The 19,065-nt window shown below is 34.8% G+C and overlaps 1 protein-coding gene across 4 annotated transcripts in view; it reads left to right on the forward strand.

The window, feature by feature from the left end:
- The window catches only part of PAN3 (poly(A) specific ribonuclease subunit PAN3), a 71,098-nt gene that overhangs the window by 42,308 nt on the left and 9,725 nt on the right, over window positions 1–19,065 (forward strand). For 3 of the 4 annotated variants that reach the window (XR_015697461.1, XM_087721248.1, XM_087721246.1), the window contains 8 exons: window positions 1,905–2,152; window positions 4,217–4,321; window positions 7,003–7,060; window positions 9,485–9,646; window positions 9,965–10,081; window positions 10,174–10,275; window positions 15,047–15,212; window positions 15,972–16,059. Coding sequence is in view for 3 of the 4 variants with exons in the window: in XM_087721248.1 (XP_087577374.1) it covers window positions 1,905–2,152; window positions 4,217–4,321; window positions 7,003–7,060; window positions 9,485–9,646; window positions 9,965–10,081; window positions 10,174–10,275; window positions 15,047–15,212; window positions 15,972–16,059 (1,046 nt within the window). In the remaining variant the exon portion in view is untranslated. The remainder of the gene's footprint in view (window positions 1–1,904; window positions 2,153–4,216; window positions 4,322–7,002; window positions 7,061–9,484; window positions 9,647–9,964; window positions 10,082–10,173; window positions 10,276–15,046; window positions 15,213–15,971; window positions 16,060–19,065) is intronic. The other variant, XM_087721247.1, reaches the window with a different exon arrangement.

Genomic DNA, 19,065 nt, shown 5'->3' on the forward strand with positions numbered 1-19,065 from the left:
GGTTTATTTTCAGGGGTGGGCTTATATTTTTGCCCATGCGAAAAATGTGGCAAGGCTTTAGTTTCAGGACAGGTTGTATTTTCGGGCAAACACGGTATCTATACTGTAGATACATTCCATTTTTTTAAAGTTGGTTTCAGGGACTCAGCAGTATGCCAGCTGGGTGATTTTGAGCCAGCCATGCATTTTCAGTCCAACACCTCACAATGGGAAAATAGGAAGAGGATGGATGGATGGGTTTTTATTGTTGTGGAATTTGTTGTAAGCTGTCTGGAATCACTGCATAGTGGTCATATAAAGGTGTTTACTAAATAAGTATGATATTCATTTCTTTGAATTAATATAAAATAATAAAAGTTGGATAAAAAAAATCTAGATACTGGATGAATAAATAAATGTTGGTACTTGGAAAGGCGTTTATTTTAAAACAATATTCTTTAAAGGGATTAGTTTCAATGTTAGAGAGATCCAAGTTAAGGCAATACTAGACAATGGAAGCTTATAAATGGCCAGTCACTGTCTTTGAGTCCAATCTACATGCTGTTTAGGAATAAAACGGGAAGAAACAATACTGCGTGGGTGAGCCTGAAGAAATAGTGGGACGTAAATCTAACAAATAAGGAAAACTGTATCTTGATCTATATTCTAAAATTTCCTGCAGCTATGGCTATATAAAAGTCACACAAATATATGACTTTTTAAATTATGTGGCTTGAGCAAGAAATATAATATGGAGAAATAAAATTAAACCTGAATCTTTTACATCGAGAAATTGTTCTGAAAATATAAAATTTCTCTGGAGGAAAATTATCATTTAAATCAAACTGGGGGATGACAATTACATTCATTGTTGTGTGTAGCCTAGGGAATTTTAACTTATTTTATTTATTATTTATTTATGTAGTTTGTCAAACATGTACAATATAACAGGTATAAGTATAAACATGGACATGAGCACATGAAATGGATACAAATAAATGGGGATAGTAGGACAGGGACGGTAGGAATGTTGGTGCGCTTATGCATACCCCCTTACAGACTTCTTAGGAATGGTGTGAGGTCCACAGTAGACAATTTAAGGTTGAAACTATGGGGGTTTGAGGAAGTAACAACGGAGTCAGGTAGAGAATTCCAGGAACTCTTTTGCTGAAGTCATATTTTCTGCAATCGAGTTTGGAGCAGTTTACCTTGAGTTTGATTCTTTATTAATTCTTCAGGGTCAGAGATTTTTTTTAATATCATAAATACTATGGTTAGAAACTGAATTTCATTCATGAAAATAATTGTTCTACCCAATTAGTTTTCCTTAAAAACAATGCCTATATTGAATACAAAATATCAGAGGCCAGTAAACTTGTGCTAGTTTTTATTTGTTTAACTTTGTCATATTTTCTACTCTTTCATATTTCCTATAATAAAGATATTTCATTTTTTTATGGATGATAACGCAAATGAGAAAACTTATTGATGACAGAATGATGCACTTCAGACATTGCTGGAATGTTCTGTTCTTCCTCCAGACTATATCAAATCTGGTTGTTGTCATTTTAGAGGAGATTTAATATGATATGGAGGGAGGAGAAAATAATTTTTTGGAGTTGTCTGCAATGGAATGTTCCTAAATTGGCGAGTTTTGCAAATCACTAGATTTATTATAAGGCTGAGGCATTGATTTCAACATGCAACCTTGAGGTTGTGTCAATCAACCTACATGATGTCTGTTAACAATTACATTTGAAGACTGAATATAGGCTAAGGTTGGGAACATTTTCAAACATCTTGTTCCAAAGTTCTTTTTTTTCCTGATCTGTAAGAGAATTTGTAATTTTTCAAGCTTTAGAGTTCATGCTGGAACATATTCCTGGTTTACCAGCAAGTCTTTTTCCCCTTTTTATTTGCACAAGGAATGTCACTGTCAGCAGGATCGTCACCCCTTCATTCTCCTAAAATCACCCCGCACACATCTCCTGCTCCTAGACGAAGAAGTCACACTCCGAACCCAGCAAATTATATGGTGCCTACTAGTGCCTCTACACCAGTTACTAATGCTGTCTCACAGCCCCCCACAACTGGCCAAGTGATTCAGAAAGAAACGGTGGGTGGAACAACCTATTTCTATACTGACACAACTCCAGCACCTCTAACTGGAATGGTAAGATTTAGCTTCAGTTGTGAGGCTACTTGTCAGCAAAAAATTATTTACTGTTATTTTCAGTACTTAATTGCTATTAAATGTCTCTTCTTCATATTTAAATTATCTCTTCTTCATATTTTATAAAGGAGATATTACATGCACTCAGATATGATAAACTATGTTAACTTTGAGTTACCGTATTTTTGGAGTATAAGATGCACCTCCCCCCCAAAAAAAGAGGATGAAAATTTGGGGGCGTCTTACACACTGAATGTAGCCCTACCCACCCCCACCAGAGGCCAAAAATGCAAGGCTTGGAGGCAGCAATGGTCTATGGCAATCTCTGCAGCCTGGAACAGCTGATTGGGTGTATCTCGGCAGTCCATTCACCTGCCAATCAGCTGTGCTGAATCAGGCTGCAATAAATGCTGAAGCTGACCTGGCTGGTCAGAGTTTGCAGCAGCAATCACATTCAGAAAGCACAGTAACTGATTCAGCAGGATTCAAAATAATAATAATATATAATACATTACCAAAAGCAGGTTTTCCAAGGTAGCAGTAAATACAAGGAAAACACAAGCAGTTTCACTTTCAGTTCTTGGCTAAGCCAGGCTCCTTCCTGTCGCCCTGCTCACACAGCAAATTTCAGAGTGTAAATAGCCTTCATTGGGCGATTTAGTTGCTATGCCTATTCATTGGCTGACCTTGCTACCATGTGTCAGCTGAACACCATGGATGCTGGTAGGCAGAGGCATAATTTTCTTCTTATTTTTCTTCCCCAAAACTAAGGTGTGTCTTATACTCCTAACAATTCCATTGTTATCATGGTAAACAGTTGTGATAGCTTCCTCCCAAAGTAGCCTTTTATCTCTTTGCATAGGCTATAATTTTTGTACAGTTCTTATCCCCTAGAATAGATGGGAAGAAGCTATAGCTCAGTGGCAGAGCTCTGGTGGCAAGGGATAAGGTATCTTAGTGAAATTCTTAAGAGCTGTTGCCAATTGGAACAGATGTTAGTAGCTAGATGTCAACAAAGTGAATGTAAAGTATTTCTGTATTTTCATTAGAAATGCTCCCAAGTAAGTGGAATTTAATGAGCCAAGGTGGCGCAGTGGTTAAATGCAGCACTGCAGGCTACTGCTAGATCAGCAGGTCAGCGGTTCAAATCTCACCGGCTCAGGGTTGACTCAGCCTTCCATCCTTCCGAGGTGGGTAAAATGAGGACCCAGATTGTTGGGGGCAATATGCTGACTCTCTGTAAACCGCTTAGAGAGGCCTGAAAGGCCTATGAAGCGGTATATAAGTCTACTGCTATTGCTATTGCTATTGCTATTAATAGGGAGAGTAAGCTGTTTTTTAGACACAGGCCTACCTGATGCCTCAGGTTTGCCTAGGAGATACTACACATTTGCCTAGAAGAAATTTGTTTTTTTAAGGCTAGCTTAGCTTCTTAAAGAATTTGATTTGTTCTCTGGAATGAGAGGATTTGTCCAAAATAGGATTTGAACAGCTGGTAACAACAAAATTTTATGAACTATTAAGTGATTAATAAAGATCCTTATATGATAAAATTTGATGCTTAACTGAATTGGAAATAGAGAACCTTCAGTTATTAATCTCTTTGTCATAGATAAAAAACCTCTCTAGTAAGAGATTCATTTTACAATATAAAATGTTAAATACAAGCTAAAGTGGCACCAACATTTTGATTAAATTACATTGCTGAATATGTGGGTTTTAATTTTTTTCAAAAAAATAATATTTTTCTAAGTAATAGAGAGAAACAAGTAAGCAAATATATGAAATGTTAAATAAAAAAACAAGATTTGGAGTCTGAAATAGCCAAATTAATTTAGAGAAACTATGGTGAATGAATGGTAATAGTATGTTAGAATCCTTTGTAGAATGGATGTTGCTAGAATTAGCTAGTCAGTACAGCATAAGTTCAAGCCAATAATAGACTGTATAGTATCAAAGAAGCTCTGTGTTATGGTGCTTCCTTGAATGTATTAAGACAGTTTTTAAATTCTATTGATCTTTCAACTTCTGAAAGTTATCTATTTCCTAACTGGCTTTCAATAGGTATTCCCAAATTATCACATTTACCCTCCAACTGCACCTCATGTTGCTTATATGCAACCAAAAGCTAATGCACCTTCCTTCTTCATGGCTGATGAACTCAGACAGGTAAACTCTTTTTAAAATATAAAAATGAAATAATCAATTTTATTCCTAAATGTTTGCACAATGTTTCCTTTAAATTTTTGTAAAAAGCTGTATTCAGTACATTGTAAAACTAGGTACTGCATTGCAGGAAGTGTAATATATGCATAAGTACACTCTATTTGAATTGGAAGTGCTATATGAGAACTAATAGCAGCATTGCATATTTATTTAACCTTAATAGTGGGATTTGGCAAGGTTTCATATTCATATTTTTAGTCCTTTTGATGGTAAACTTCATAATGAGAAAGGCTATGAGTATGAGAAATGTAAGCATCCTGTGAAAAGATTAGTCAAGATTTAAAGGTTTGGATTTTTCAGGTGAAATTGCACTTCTGGAAAAAACCTGGAAATGTTCATAGGACATGATTGCCAGTTTGAAAATAGATGTTGGTAAAAAGCCTCTTGAAGGTCCCTGAAGCCTCTGGAGGGCTTAAACCGAGCCTACGAGCAAACGGAAGTGACTTCTGGTTTGCTTGTAGGGTCGTTTTTAGTCCTCTGGAGGCCTCAGGGAAGCCTCCTGAAGGTCCCTGAAGCCTCCAGAGGGCTTAAACTGACCCTATAAGCAAACCGGAAGTCCGTTCCTGAACTTCCGGTTTGCCCATAGGGACGTTTTTTTGCGCTATGGATAAAGCCTCTGGAGCCTGGAGAGGGCGAAAAATTGCTTTAAAAAAGGCTGAACTCAGCTGGCCAGCACACGCATGCTCGCTAGCCAGCTGTCAGGGCAACGCCTCGCGTCCCTTGACAAATGGCTCCGTGTGTCACCTGTGGCACACGTGCCATAGGTTCATCATCCCGGACCTAGAGGGAGGAAGAAAAGAGACTGACCCATTAAAATTTGCCAAAAAAATTATTTAAAGAAAACCTGATAAACATTAGACTCACGTGCAAAAAACCCAAAACATATAGGATTGTAGTGTCAGTCATCAATTCTCAAACAATGAGTACTCATTAAGAGTCACTTAAATATAAAAATTTTATAAATTTTATAAATACATAAAATACAGACAGTCCTTGTACCAAAATTGGGCCCAAAACTTATGTTGCTACGCAAGACATTTGTTAAGTCCGTTTTGCCCCATTTTACGACCTTTTTTGCCACAGTTGTTAAGTGAAACACTGCAGTTTGTTAAGTTAGTAATACAGTTGTTAATTGAATCTGGCTTCCCATTGACTTTGCTTGTCAGAAGATCAAGAAGATGATTTAAATGACCCTTGGGACACTGCAACTATCATAAATGTGAACCAATTTCATTTTTGAAATTGTGCCCAAATTTTGTTCCCATGATCATGAGGATGCTGCAATGGCCATAAAAATGGTCATGAGTCACTTTTTCAGTACCATTTTAACTTAGAACAATCACCAAACAACTGGTTGTAAATCAAGGACTACATGTATTTGTAAATGTTTTAATCTATAGTATCTTTGTATGGTTACCAATATATTTGAAAAAAGTAACTGTACATATATGACTATAGTACCACCACTGTCAAATTAAGCAGTGCTTATCTCTGCTTGTCAATTGTATGAAGAATCTTTTAGTCTACATTCAATTCACAGGACAATATTTGTATTAACTGTATAATATAATATAATACTGTATAATACTGTAGAAAAGAAACTGATCATGCCTCAAAGTTGTGGATAATGTGTAAGGAAAGCAAACCACAACTATACTAGAAAGTTTGACCATCTAGTTGTTAGGAAGACAAAATAGAAAATTATTCCTGTATTGTCAAAGCTTTTGGAATATTATATTTAATACATATAACCTTATAATACATAGATGTTGATAAATATTTTTTTGCTAGGAAGAATAAAAAAAAAACCATTTATTTGTAAGGCTGTGGAACGGCATGTCTTTCTAGAATCTATAGTTGTGATGATCTCCCAGGCTTAAATAGTTGCATATGATTTGAAGCACTTTTTTGCTTTTGAATCAGAAGCCATGTAATAGTTATTTGAGATCAAGTGTACTAAATATATATAATCCAATAATAAAAATAGGTATTATATAAATATATATGTAAATACCTGAAAAATTGCTAACATGCTTTTTATTTATAAAAATGAAGTAATAGCTTCATTTCTTCTCCAAAATCTTATTCCCTTACATAGATGCAAACATTTTCTTATGATGATTTGGACTGAATTAAATAGAGGAGTGGTCTAATACCCATGCTGTGTTTAAATGTGAATCTGCAGCATTGAGAAAAGAAAACTAAAACAATTGCCAGAGAATAGTGAGAGAACACACTATAAAAATGCTAGGACAAAAATGCTACTATTAAGGGGTAGTGTAAAAAAATCTAGGATGGAAGACCTTTTTTAATTGTAAGAATTACTTGCTTTAATTGTAAGACATACTTGCTGAAGAACAGTCTTGAATTTTCTTGATAGGATTAGGTAGTCAGTTTTTAAACCAGAAGAATTAATTGGCTATTGGATATATCAACAATCATATTCAAAAGTTCATAGATCTTAAAGAAGTTTACTTTAGGTAAGCTTTACATTTTTGTAAAGCAGTCAGATCAGATAAAACAGAAAAATACATCAGTTTATTTTTATAGTTTACCACAACTCCATTTAAAAAAAACAACATAAATTTTATACTTTGTAAGAGTATAAAATGTTTCACTTATAGGAGCTGATCAACAGACACTTAATTACAATGGCTCAGATAGATCAAGCAGACATGCCTGGTAAGTAATTAAAGATCCTGAATTTTAAGTTGGGTTGGTGAAGTGTATTTATGCTTGCTTTCAGCTTCATAACTCTACTAAATTACACACGCATGTACACATACATATACATACACTATAAATTGTATAATTCTATATTACATTTGTGTGTGCAGGTATGGACTTACAAATACCCAAACACACACACACACACACACACACACACACACACACACACACACCCATTCACAACCACCATACATTTATTAAAGATACATGAAATCTAAGTTAACATAAACCCATTTGTCTTGTTATTTCCATGTGCTTGCAGAGTCTGCTTGTTAATATAACCAATTGCTGTATTGTGTATAATCAGGCTGGCTTAGTATATGAGGTTCTCTCTCTATTGAAACTTAATGTAGTTACATGTATTTCTTCATCATATTTTCTTTTTTTCCACAGATCCAAATTTGCGTTTACTTTCAGCCTAAATTTAAATACAAATGTTTGGTTTTACTTATGAATTAAAAACCATCCCACCTTATTCATAATATTTCTTTAATATTAATAGCCATAGGAAGGGTTTCAAATTGGAGATGGTGGGTACTTTTCTATGTACATCTGGCTTCCAAGCCTACACAGCAAGTGCAATATATTGATGTGTGTTTTATAAGTGTTAACACAAATGGCATGTTCTTGTGGAAGAATATGCCTTTATATCTTCTGTTTATTGCTTTTAGTTTAGAGTAGATCAATTGTAGGATGGTGTTCAAAACATCAAGATAACTTTCTATTAATTAAACTTGGTGTAATATTTTCAGCATGAAAAGTTATCTTGAGTGGAAAATAAATTGTTTCAGTTTTAAGCGTAATTTTTATTTATAACTTCTTTGTTTGAGTCTGGCCATCTCCACATGTGCAGTAGAGTTTTGGATTGTTCCTTTTCTCAGACAAATCTTAAAAGTGATGTTGAATAGAATAGGAGACCAGTTTTCTGAAGTAAAATAGCAAAAAATGTCAGTTCAAATGTATCAAAAGAAGCTTTCTGGATTGTAGTTTTATGGAAATAAAAATCAGCAAATATATGACATACAGAATTGACCTGTTTTACTATAGCAAATAGATCAGTAATTGATTAGGCTTGTACAGCAGTTGGATTTATTCAGGTATTAGCTGGAGCTGTGGTAAAGGAAGTTAATTATTAAATGATGGGAATAGATGAGTCCAGAATCTAATTTAAAAATGCCTGCTTATCATGGAAGTACTAGTACTAGTATCCTATTCTACTACCTAGTAGTACTAGTACCCTACTCTACTACTACTAGTACAAGTACCCTACTCTACTACCTACTAGTAGTCTACTACTTAATGGAATAATCTAACAAAAAAGCAAGGATGACAATCTTTTCTTAATGATATTTAACCCTTTAGGGACAGAGCTGCAATGATGTAGATACAGTATATGGAGTAGGTATTGAGGGGACCTCATGAGTCTGGCATATGCCTATTTTGGAGCATAAACTATAGCTTGTTTATCTTCCACCTTAAAAGTAAAAACCTGATATCATTGACAGAGTTGGCACCAAAGTCACAGGTTGTGCATTTCTTTGTTAAAAAGTTCCATTTTTGCATACAGGTGTGTTAACTGCTTGCTTTAAATTCTTGTGAAATGCAGAAAATGCTTCAAATCATGCAAATACAGGGACGGTAGAGCCATGTGGCTGCTTTTTAAAAAAAATTTAAAGAACAGGGTAGCACAGCTGCTATTATCCAGAAAGGGATGGGGGAATGGAGTAAGGCAACCATGTTCCATAGTAACATATTTGTGAGGCTTTATACTGTTCTGATTAAATACATTAATGTTCTGCAAGTCATTAATTTGACTGGTTCAAAGTTGGCTCAGTCTTCCATCCTTTCGAGATTGGTAAAATGAGGACCCAAATTGTTGGGGGCAATAGGCTGACACTATCAATGGCTTAGAAAGGCTGTGAAGCACTGTGAAGAGTTGCATAAGTCTGAATGGTATTTCTATTGCTATTAAGCAAGGTTAACTTAATCTTATTTTAAGCTTTCACAAATATTTTCTCCTAAAATTTTATTTTGTACAACACTGATGATTTTTGGCTATTTGTCTTAAAACGTTCCCCTTACGATTAACAATGGTCACATATATCTTTTTCTGCCTTTATTTAAAAAATAAAGGCAAAATAGTATTTGCAGTAGGACGCTTGTTCTTTAATATTAGACTTCTACCTGTCCTAAGGCAAATGTCTTGATTACAAACCAAGTGTGTATGATTTGCATCAGACTGTCATTTTAAATTTCTAACTTTGCTACAATCCTCTAAAAAAGTGTGTGCCTCTAATTGATCTTCTCTGTGCCTGTAATAACTGTTTTCTTAATAATTTTTAGTCGTGTCTAATGTATTTCTGTAAACTGGTTTAGCTGTCCCAACAGAAGTTGACAGCTACCACAGCCTTTTCCCTTTAGAACCACTGCCACCACCCAATCGGATACAGAAAACAAGCAACTTTGGGTACATAACATCATGCTACAAAGCTGTAAATAGCAAAGATGATCTGCCATATTGCCTTCGGAGGATACATGGTGAGGGAAATCCTAAGTTGTCATCTTTTAAAATTTCAATGGTACAGATAATTAAACCTAAAGCATTTGTGCACTTCTTTGTATAAATCACAAATTGGATATCAAATTGAATCATTCCTTAAAAAAATTCCTTTGAAATAAGTAACACAAATTTGGCCCTAATGATGATCCATAGAATAGGATATTAAAAAAAATAAATATGTTTTGTTTTGGTGTGTCTGTTGGTGGCAGCTCAGATATTGGAATAGATGTGAGCTTTCCATTGGACGTTAATGAGTGCTTGGAATGTGAAAGGGGTTCTATTTCTTCTTTCCTCAGGTTTTCGTCTTGTTAATACAAAGTGCATGGTATTAGTTGACATGTGGAAAAAAATCCAGCATTCAAATATCATAACATTGCGAGAAGTATTCACCACTAAAGCATTTGGAGAGCATTGTAAGTTTTTCAATTCAAGGTGTTGTCCAATTATATCAAAAGAGCATGTCTCAGATGCCTACTAACTCTCACCTTGGTCTCTCTTTGAAAAGCTCTTGTGTTTGCATATGATTTCCATGCTGGAGGAGAGACAATGATGAGCAGACATTTCAATGATCCCAGTGCTGATGGCTACTTCACAAAACGGAAGTGGGGTAAGGCAAATACATATATATTGCAGTACAAAAATATTATAACATTGATATTGGGGTTTCATTGTACATTCACACACACACACACAAACACACAAACACACACACACACACACACACACACGCATATGTATGCACTTACATATTTTAAAATATCAGGAATACAGAACTGTTTGGTATTGATCCATTTGTTGCTTTAAAGCATATTGTCAGTTCTCTTAAAAATGGCTTCAGTAAAAGAAAGTTTGTTCCATCACAAAATGTCTCCTGTAATAGATGCAGCAAGTTATAACTTGTGGTAACTTCTTCAAAACTTCTTCATTAAGTTATAGACATAGCATGTAATCTTTCTGTTCCCTTCTCTAAATCCAGATGGGTGATCAATACATTTTATAAGTAAATAAATTTTATAAGCAAACCAACATTGGAGTAACTAGGGGGTGAAAGGTCTAAATGCTTTCTGAAGACTCCAAGATGCTCTTTAGCTTCTCAGATTATTGTCTGAACAGAGCATTCTTCTAAACAAGAATTGCAACCACAGTCATTTCCCATGTTTATTTTATAATGTACATGGAAGGCCCACAATACTTCTTGGAAATAAATATTATGCAAGAAACTAGTGCCTCACTTTACAACCTGCCATAGCCTCATTTTATTTTTTAATTCAAAAGTATAAAAATCTATAAGAGATCTTATAAATACCAAAGAATATGTTCCTATTCCTGTTCTATCAAATTGGTGCCAATTTGATAGAACTTTTAATAGTAGAGTACAACTTTTTAAAAGATAGAGGAATACTTGTGGAACTAAAGGAGAAAATTATTACCTGATGATGCGGGAAGAAAAATCATTTGTTTAAGTGCTTCAGTTTATACTTTGCAGTTTTAGGGTGTATTTATTTATAAATTTAAGAGGAGTCTCTTGATATAATGCATTCTGTCCTCAGTGAACTTATAATTTAAGAAACTTTTTTGTTAATTTGGCCTTGGCAGTTGAAAGTACAGAACTGTGGTTACATAGTTGTTTTCACATTTTAAATTCTGCTGTCATACTGTGGTCAGTCTTTTTTTATTTTGCCATGTCACTTTCTAACACATTTCAGAATTTTATGGTTGAGGATGTGGTGTAAAGTGTTTTTTTTTACTCAAGACATGTCACATTGAATTTATTTCTGAACTGAACACCTGTGAGCTATTGGATTACTTTCTAGCTGATCAGTAAGCAAGTTCCAATTTATCCCATTCTGCCTGAAAACTGTGCTTGGGTTGAACCTTAATCAAACTTGTAGTGGTCTTTTTAAACAAAAGACAATTTGACACATTTACATGAAAAGGCTTGACTTAATTAAGTGCATTGAAGCATTAAAAATGTTCTTAAACTGATTATAGTTCCTAGTCTCATATTTGAACCCATCATGCAGTTTTCTTGATATAATATAAATATGATTTACCAACAACTATTTTTTCACCTGACTTTTTCCTCTAGCTTACTGCTCTGAAGGTATTACATCTTGCTTCCAAATAAATAATTTGTTTTCTTACCTGAAATTGCTTACTATTGAAGCTAGAGTGGAGAAATGTTTTAAATTAAAATCGTTTATCAAAATATAAACACTTTACCCCCCCTCCAAATTTATCCTGCTTGTATTTTATTATATTAACCAAATACAATAACACCATATAATATAAAACACAACATGCATACATTTTGATGCAAAATCATGAAAATAAAACCAAACACAACAATACTGTCTTTCCTCAGCAACATAATCAGCAGTCACATACTATGAGCTTCCCTTGAACGTGTCAGCCCTTATTGGTTAGTGCAGGAAGTTGAACGCATTTCACAAAGCAAGCCCCTATCTCTAGGTTGAAGCAAATAAAACATTAATTATTTTAAAACATTAAACATTTTATTAAATAGTTCGGGGGTTAGCAACCCGTGGCTCTGGAGCCGCATGTGGCTCTTTCATCTTCTACTGTGGCTCCCTGTCGCTCCTTTCCTTTGAGAGGAGCTTTCAGCTGTGGTGGGGGAGGGAAGCACCAGTAGGAGAGTTTATAGCAAGGAGTGGGTTTTCTGGCTAGCTCTACAATTGATAGGCTTTTAGTTAGAACAGGTAAAGGAAAAAGGATGCCACACTAGGAAGAGACTCTATGGTGGGGAAACCAGACTTCTGGTCGGCTTCTGGTCGGCTCCAGAATTGAAAGGGGGCTTCCGGTTAGGACCTTTGTGACTCTTTGAGTATTTAGGATTGCCGACCCCTGAACTAGCTTATGTACTTTTGATTTCACTATACAAATTATGTTTGGTATTGCCTGAGTGCAATGCAGATTAAGGAAAGCAAGCATTCCCTCATTTGTACAAAAAAAACTTTAAAAAAAATTGCTAGTATTTTATATTTTGACATAAAACTCAAGTTCCTTATTGAGGAAATGCTGCTTCTGAATCTATCTTGGATATGTACATGAACATTCCAAAATACTTTTGAGTTTGAGCTAAAAAAATTCTGAAAGAAAACAGTTGTCAGAGAAGATTCTATTAGTTTGCAGCACAAGCAACATTTACACCAAATATAAATTGCTTTGAAAAGTGGGGGATGGAATGTCAGAAGATTTAATTATAAAAACGTATCTTTTAATAGAATAATGTTAGAAATTATTTTGAGAACAGGCGTGATAATTAAGTCTTTGAATTGCAACTGACATCATTTGGAGTTTTTGATATTTTTGATGTCATTTTGATGTCTGATATTTCATGATGCAAAATATCTTAACCATCAGGTTTTTTTAAAAAAAAAATAATATTGTAATGTATTTCAAACACTTTGAAAAAAGTGAAAAACTTGAATTAACGGTGGTGCAGAGGTTAGAATGCAGTACTGCAGGCGACTTCTGCTGATTGCCGGCTGCCTGCAATTTGGCAGTTCGAATCTCACCAGGTCAAGGTTGACTCAGCTTTCCATTCTTCCAAGGTGGGTAAAATGAGGACCCAAATTGTTGCGGACAATATGCTGACTCTGTAAACCTCTTAGAGAGGGCTGTAAACCGCTATATAAGTCTAAGTGCAATTGCTATCGTATCAACCCTTTCGGGGTAAGCAACATTATGCAAACTATAGAAAAGGAATAAGAAATAAAATAAAATGAAAGCATTAGACAAAATAAAATATAGCTAAATTGAGTTTACACTAGTGCCATTTAGTGTATCTGTTTATACTGTTTGATTATTACAAAATATTTTTCCTGCATATTCATGCACCATGTCATACATTGCCTTTAGATTTTTCAAATGCTAAGTCTCCATTTTGGAATATTATGAATCCCATCTAGATATGATTTTTTCAATCTTCCCATTCTTTTTAAATATTTCAGTCTTCCTTGTTTTGTTGGTCAGCTATAATTCTTTAAATGATCGATCAATCAACTTTGGTGAACGACTTTTGTACTTATTACTTATTCAGCACTCATTGATTCTTCGTCCTATTTGCTACTTATTTTACTGCACATGATTTTTAAATGTTCCATTCCTATTGTATTTATCATTTTAGTTTATCCCTAATTGTTATTTCCATAAGATAAAGAGGGCAAAATAAAAATAATAATAGTTCAAATAAATTAATTTAAACCACGAGACAAATATTCTAAAAAGAAAAATATGCAACATTCCAAATACATTCAAGTCATATATTTAATGGATTTGGAAATTTTGGGATGTATTTTTTTCTTATACAAGCCTTGTAATTAGTGTTTATTAATTTGGAGTCTAATTTTTTTATGGAAAAGCAGAACAAAAGCATAGCTTGTCCCAATAATGTCATTTGCCATAGTGTTTTATTTGTATGCGTAGCATGCTTTGTTTCATCAGTATATATGTCTTTGCTGCTTTCTTCAACTTAAGAATTACACTTTAAAAATCCTTATAATTCATGAGCCTCTTTCATAAAGTAAACAAAAATAGTTTTTGGTAAATCTATAAAGAGGATATAATGGTAATAATTCTCCCAAGTAGTAACTTTTTCAGCAGTTGATATTTTTCTGTATACCCAGTCTAAACAAGTATGCTGTTTAGCAAACACTGTTTCTAAAACAAGCCACATAGCTTTTCTCAGCCTGGCAGCCCCCAGATATGTTTTCCAGAACTCTCTGTCCCAACATCTCTAGAAGGTATTGGATTGTGAAAAGCTGCAACAACATACCCAAAAGGCCTGATTCACATGTCTCATAACAGAATATAATAGTTCATTCAGTACAACCTTTAAGGAACATCAGTGTATTTGTACTCAAGGGTCACACTAAATGTTATGTGGCATGTCAGAACTACAGGATTAAGGTAGGAAGTAACAGCGTCCAAACTGGACCTGATTTTAAGTTGGGGGACGCTTTCGGCTTTTTGGCTTGAATGGAGGAATGAGTACCTTACATTTCAGCAAGCTTAGAGGCAAAGTCTTAAAGGTGCTTTTTCAAGAGGCAACTGGACTTTGTGGTTTTTCTTTGAAGGTGTTTCACTTCTCATCCAAGAAGCTGAAGAAAAAGCAATGTCTTTGAAGTTGCCTCTTGAAAAAGCATCTTTAGGACAACTATGACCCGGATAACTGAGAATCTCCATAGACACTTAGAGACACGGTTCTCAACACTGAAAAAGCCTTCCTAGGCCCTTCTTAAAGGCAAAATTTGGGTCTGGCCTAAAAGTTTTAGTTTTACTATGAGCTAAAAACGGCCACATGCAGTATAAATCTGCAAATATAAAGTTCATTTATATTCCCAATTCTGCCATAGGTCAGCATGATGGACCTCTGCCCCGACAACATGCAGGGTTACTGCCCGAGTCCCTGATTTGGGCCTATATTGTGCAGCTTAGCTCGGCATTGCGGACTATTCATACAGCAGGATTGGCCTGTCGAGTAATGGATCCCACAAAGATTCTGGTGACAGGCAAAACAAGGTAAGACATTTTCCTGATATATTACCAGATCTCTACCACCTGCTTTGCTACCTAAAAGCTTGCCTTTTGCATCCACTCTGCTAAGAATCATATAGTCCTTCATATTCACCCTAATTAATAGGACATAGGGCTGAGATAATTTATATCTAATTATAACAGAATTTGATACAAGTAGTGATTGACTTACGACAGTTCATTTAGTGACTGTTCAAAGTTACAGTGGCACTGAAAAAAGTGACATGTGACCATTTTTCACAGCTGTGACCATTGCAGCATTCCCCATAGTCATGTGATCAAAATTCAGATGCTTGGCAACTGACTTGGCAACTGACTCTCATTTATGGCAGCGGCTGTGTCCAGGGTCATGTGATCACCTTTTGCGACCTTTTGACAAGCAAAGTCAATGCAGAGCCCCAATTCCGTTAACAACTGTGTTACTAACTTAACAACTGCAGTTACTCACTTAACAACCATGGCAGGAAAAGTTAAGCATTCTGTGACACAATTTCTTGAATAGCAGCAAACACTGTTGTATTGTGTGTTTCTTGCCTACCTGTTCATTTATACATTCTGTCCAGCTCACATGAATCACAAACCATATACTTTTAGCATGTGATATTATTCTATTAATATGATAATATTAATTTACTAACAGTAGTGCCTTAACCAAACATTTCTATGGAATTATTGAAGAGATTGTAGAGGAGGTGAGCAGAGGAGTTTATAAACTTTTTTTCCTATAATGCTTTTATCCTGAAGGTTGAGAGTGAATTGCGTTGGAGTCTTCGATGTATTAACATTTGATAACAGCCAAAATAATCCTTTGGCTCTAATGGCCCAATATCAGGTAAGATCCCAATATTGCATCCCTAATTTTATATTATTTGCTCACTGAATATTTGTTGGTGATTATCTTGGAGTACCTGTCATGTTTTTTTTTAATGTATGAAGTTTCTTTATTTCCTGTATGTAGCTGCTTTGATGCTTGCTGCTAGTAAACCTTTGGCAATGTTAATTCACGATTTATATGTTGGTAATTTAAGATTTTTATTGGTTGTCATTGTAATTTTTGGCACTATTCTCACTATAATCAGACAAAAAGTAGACAGATCCTACCTGTAAGGAATGTATAATTCTAAAGCAGATTCTGCAAACCAGATTGGGTCAAGCATGACAAGGAATAAGTTCTGATAGATGGTGTTAAAATTGATAAGGGCATATTTTTTTTAAAAAAGAGTTCATATACTGTGAAGTTACTTGGCAATGGCAAAGGTGAAAAATCATGTTGAACCTATTTTTGTGAAAACAAGCCTATAGACAAGACTAGGCAAGAAATTATTTCCTATGCTTTCTTCCCATTCCCAGTCTATCCAGAAGCCTCTCATAGGGTGTGGATCTGTTGATATGGAGGGATAACCCAGAAAATCAAGCTGTAACCCTCTCTATTAGTCCAGTGGAAAGTACCGCTGTCACAGGTACTTGAGAGGCCTTTCATGATTGAGAGGGGGCAAGGATGGAACAGGAAAGTCATCTTCATCATACCTGTCTTGGTTTTCATCATCACATTGACCATATCTAGATTGCATGGGAAAATGCTGCATTTTTTCTTTTCGTAGTAGGATGTCACCATACCTAAAACTAGGAATTGGAAATTACTAGTATGTATACATGCATACATATTAGATATGTAGCAAATCTGCATGTTTTAAGCCTTTTTTTTTTGCTGGCTTTTAAAAATCAGCAAATATATGTGTACTTATTCCTATGTAGTTATTATTTAAATCTTTTCAATCTTAAACAAAAAATACTTTCCAAATCTGAATGACATCCAAATTTAAATGACGGTAATTTGTCCCAAATCTTCACCTCTGAAAAATGTTCATGTATTTCCTTGAATTTTTCTTGATAAATTCTGTACTCCCCTGTTTTCAGTTAAAGGAGCAATATATAATGTAAATTTAAAAAAACGTTTGTTACATTGAAATATGTGAACTACCTTGCACTCAACCCAGAAACGATTTATACCTTTACACTTAAACAGAATATATTTGATGCTAATTTTTTCTCGGATATAAGAGAAGTAGACTTTTTTCCCCTACTCTTTGGTTTTTATAGTGCACATAACATACAGTAGGTAAAAATTAAACTGTCTTTTAGAGTCCATTTTCACTATTCATACTGTTCTCTCTAGCAGTGCACTGTAGTAGCCTCTCAGTTTGGAAGTCAGAGATGTCTTCATATATTGAAGGAAAAAAGGAATATATCTTCTAACTATCTTAAGAAAGAGATATTGATTGAAATGTTAAGATTCAGAATTGGTGACAAGTCTCAATCCAAAATGTCAAAGCATTGCTGACAGGGCAGTGAAATACATAAATGGCCACCTGAACCATCTCCAGAATATTGTACATGTCAGGCCGCAAAGGGAAATTGAGACCCAAAATCTCTTGCCAGTCTTCACAAAATATTTATTAAACTACTGTCAAAAATTGGCTGAAGTTCTTTGATTGCTGGCAGCTTTTCTTTAACCTGCCTTTAAGATTTGTGGCAATATAATCCAGTAACGGAGCCCACTTCTAAAAGTCTTTTCATCACCTGGAATATTTCTGCTGCACACTAATTAAGCTATGTCAGACAGTAAAATGGGAACAAATCAGAGAATATTTTTTTAAAAAATTAAGGATTTTAATGGATTTAAGATGAAACTTTTATGGAGAAATCAAGGAGACTTTACATATTACAGGAGGTATTTGGTTAACAATCACGCCTTCAGTGGCCATTCAAACTTTTCTATGGTGCTGAATTAATGGTACCTACATTTGGTTCTTGAAATATTAGCTGTCACAGTGCCCCTGGGGTCTTGCGATCATGTTTTTTTTAACCTTCCCCACCAAGTTGGTGGAGAAGCTGGCAGGAAGTTGGAATCCCAGTCTTGTGAGATCCTCACTTAATGATCTACACAGGGTTTGCTTAATGACAATAACCAGAAGCTGACAGAACTGTTGTTGCTAAACAGTATGGCCATGTGAAATGCTTTATGACCACGTCATTAGTGACAGAAACTCTGGTTCTAATTACTGTTGTTAAGTGAGGACTACCTATATTTGGAGTTCACTTGGCCATATAAAGGTATTACCTTGATATTGGAATTTGAACTATATGATGCTCAATATCTTAGCTTCTATTTAATTGTTTCAGTTTTCCTGCAGGCCAAAAATACCATATGTACAACTTAAGAAATACATTTTTTTAATATCTGAATTTTAGTTTGTGCCTATTGAATTTAGTATTTAAATTTCTAACTGTCCAGTTAACAGCTAGTCTTCAGAACCAGATCAAGTTACAAATAGCTATGTAAATGTCAGCTAAATAAGACTATTCGAAATTTGAAGGCAATTTATGCTATGTTTTTTGAATTCATCGTTATATATAATAAATGCTTGTGGAATTATCTTATCATTTTATTCTCATATCATATTTTAATGAGAGAAGAAAAGCTAAAAATGAAGCTTAATTCTCAAGTTATTGAGTAACCAATACCGTGTTTCCCTAAAAATAAGATAGGGTCTTATTTTCTTTTGACCCCTGAAATGGCCTTATTTTCAGGCAGGTCTTATTATTTTTGAGGTGCAGGAGGTGATGAGCGTGGTCACCTCATGGCTTTTGCTGTGTTGCAATATTTTCAGGGAGGGCTTATTTTGGGGGGAAGGCTTATTTTAGCGCATGCACTCAAAAGCCTGATTGGGCTTATTATCTGGAGAGGTCTTATTTTCAGGGAAACAGGGTATATACTTATTCCTACTATCAATAATATTCAGTAATACTTTTCTTTTGAAATTGAGTATGCTTATTT

Source organism: Thamnophis sirtalis, unplaced genomic scaffold (genome assembly GCF_051295495.1).
Source record: "Thamnophis sirtalis isolate CommonGarterSnake01/CBP01778 unplaced genomic scaffold, rThaSir2_p1.2 scaffold_8, whole genome shotgun sequence".
In the NCBI taxonomy this organism is placed as follows: Eukaryota; Metazoa; Chordata; class Lepidosauria; order Squamata; family Natricidae; genus Thamnophis; species Thamnophis sirtalis.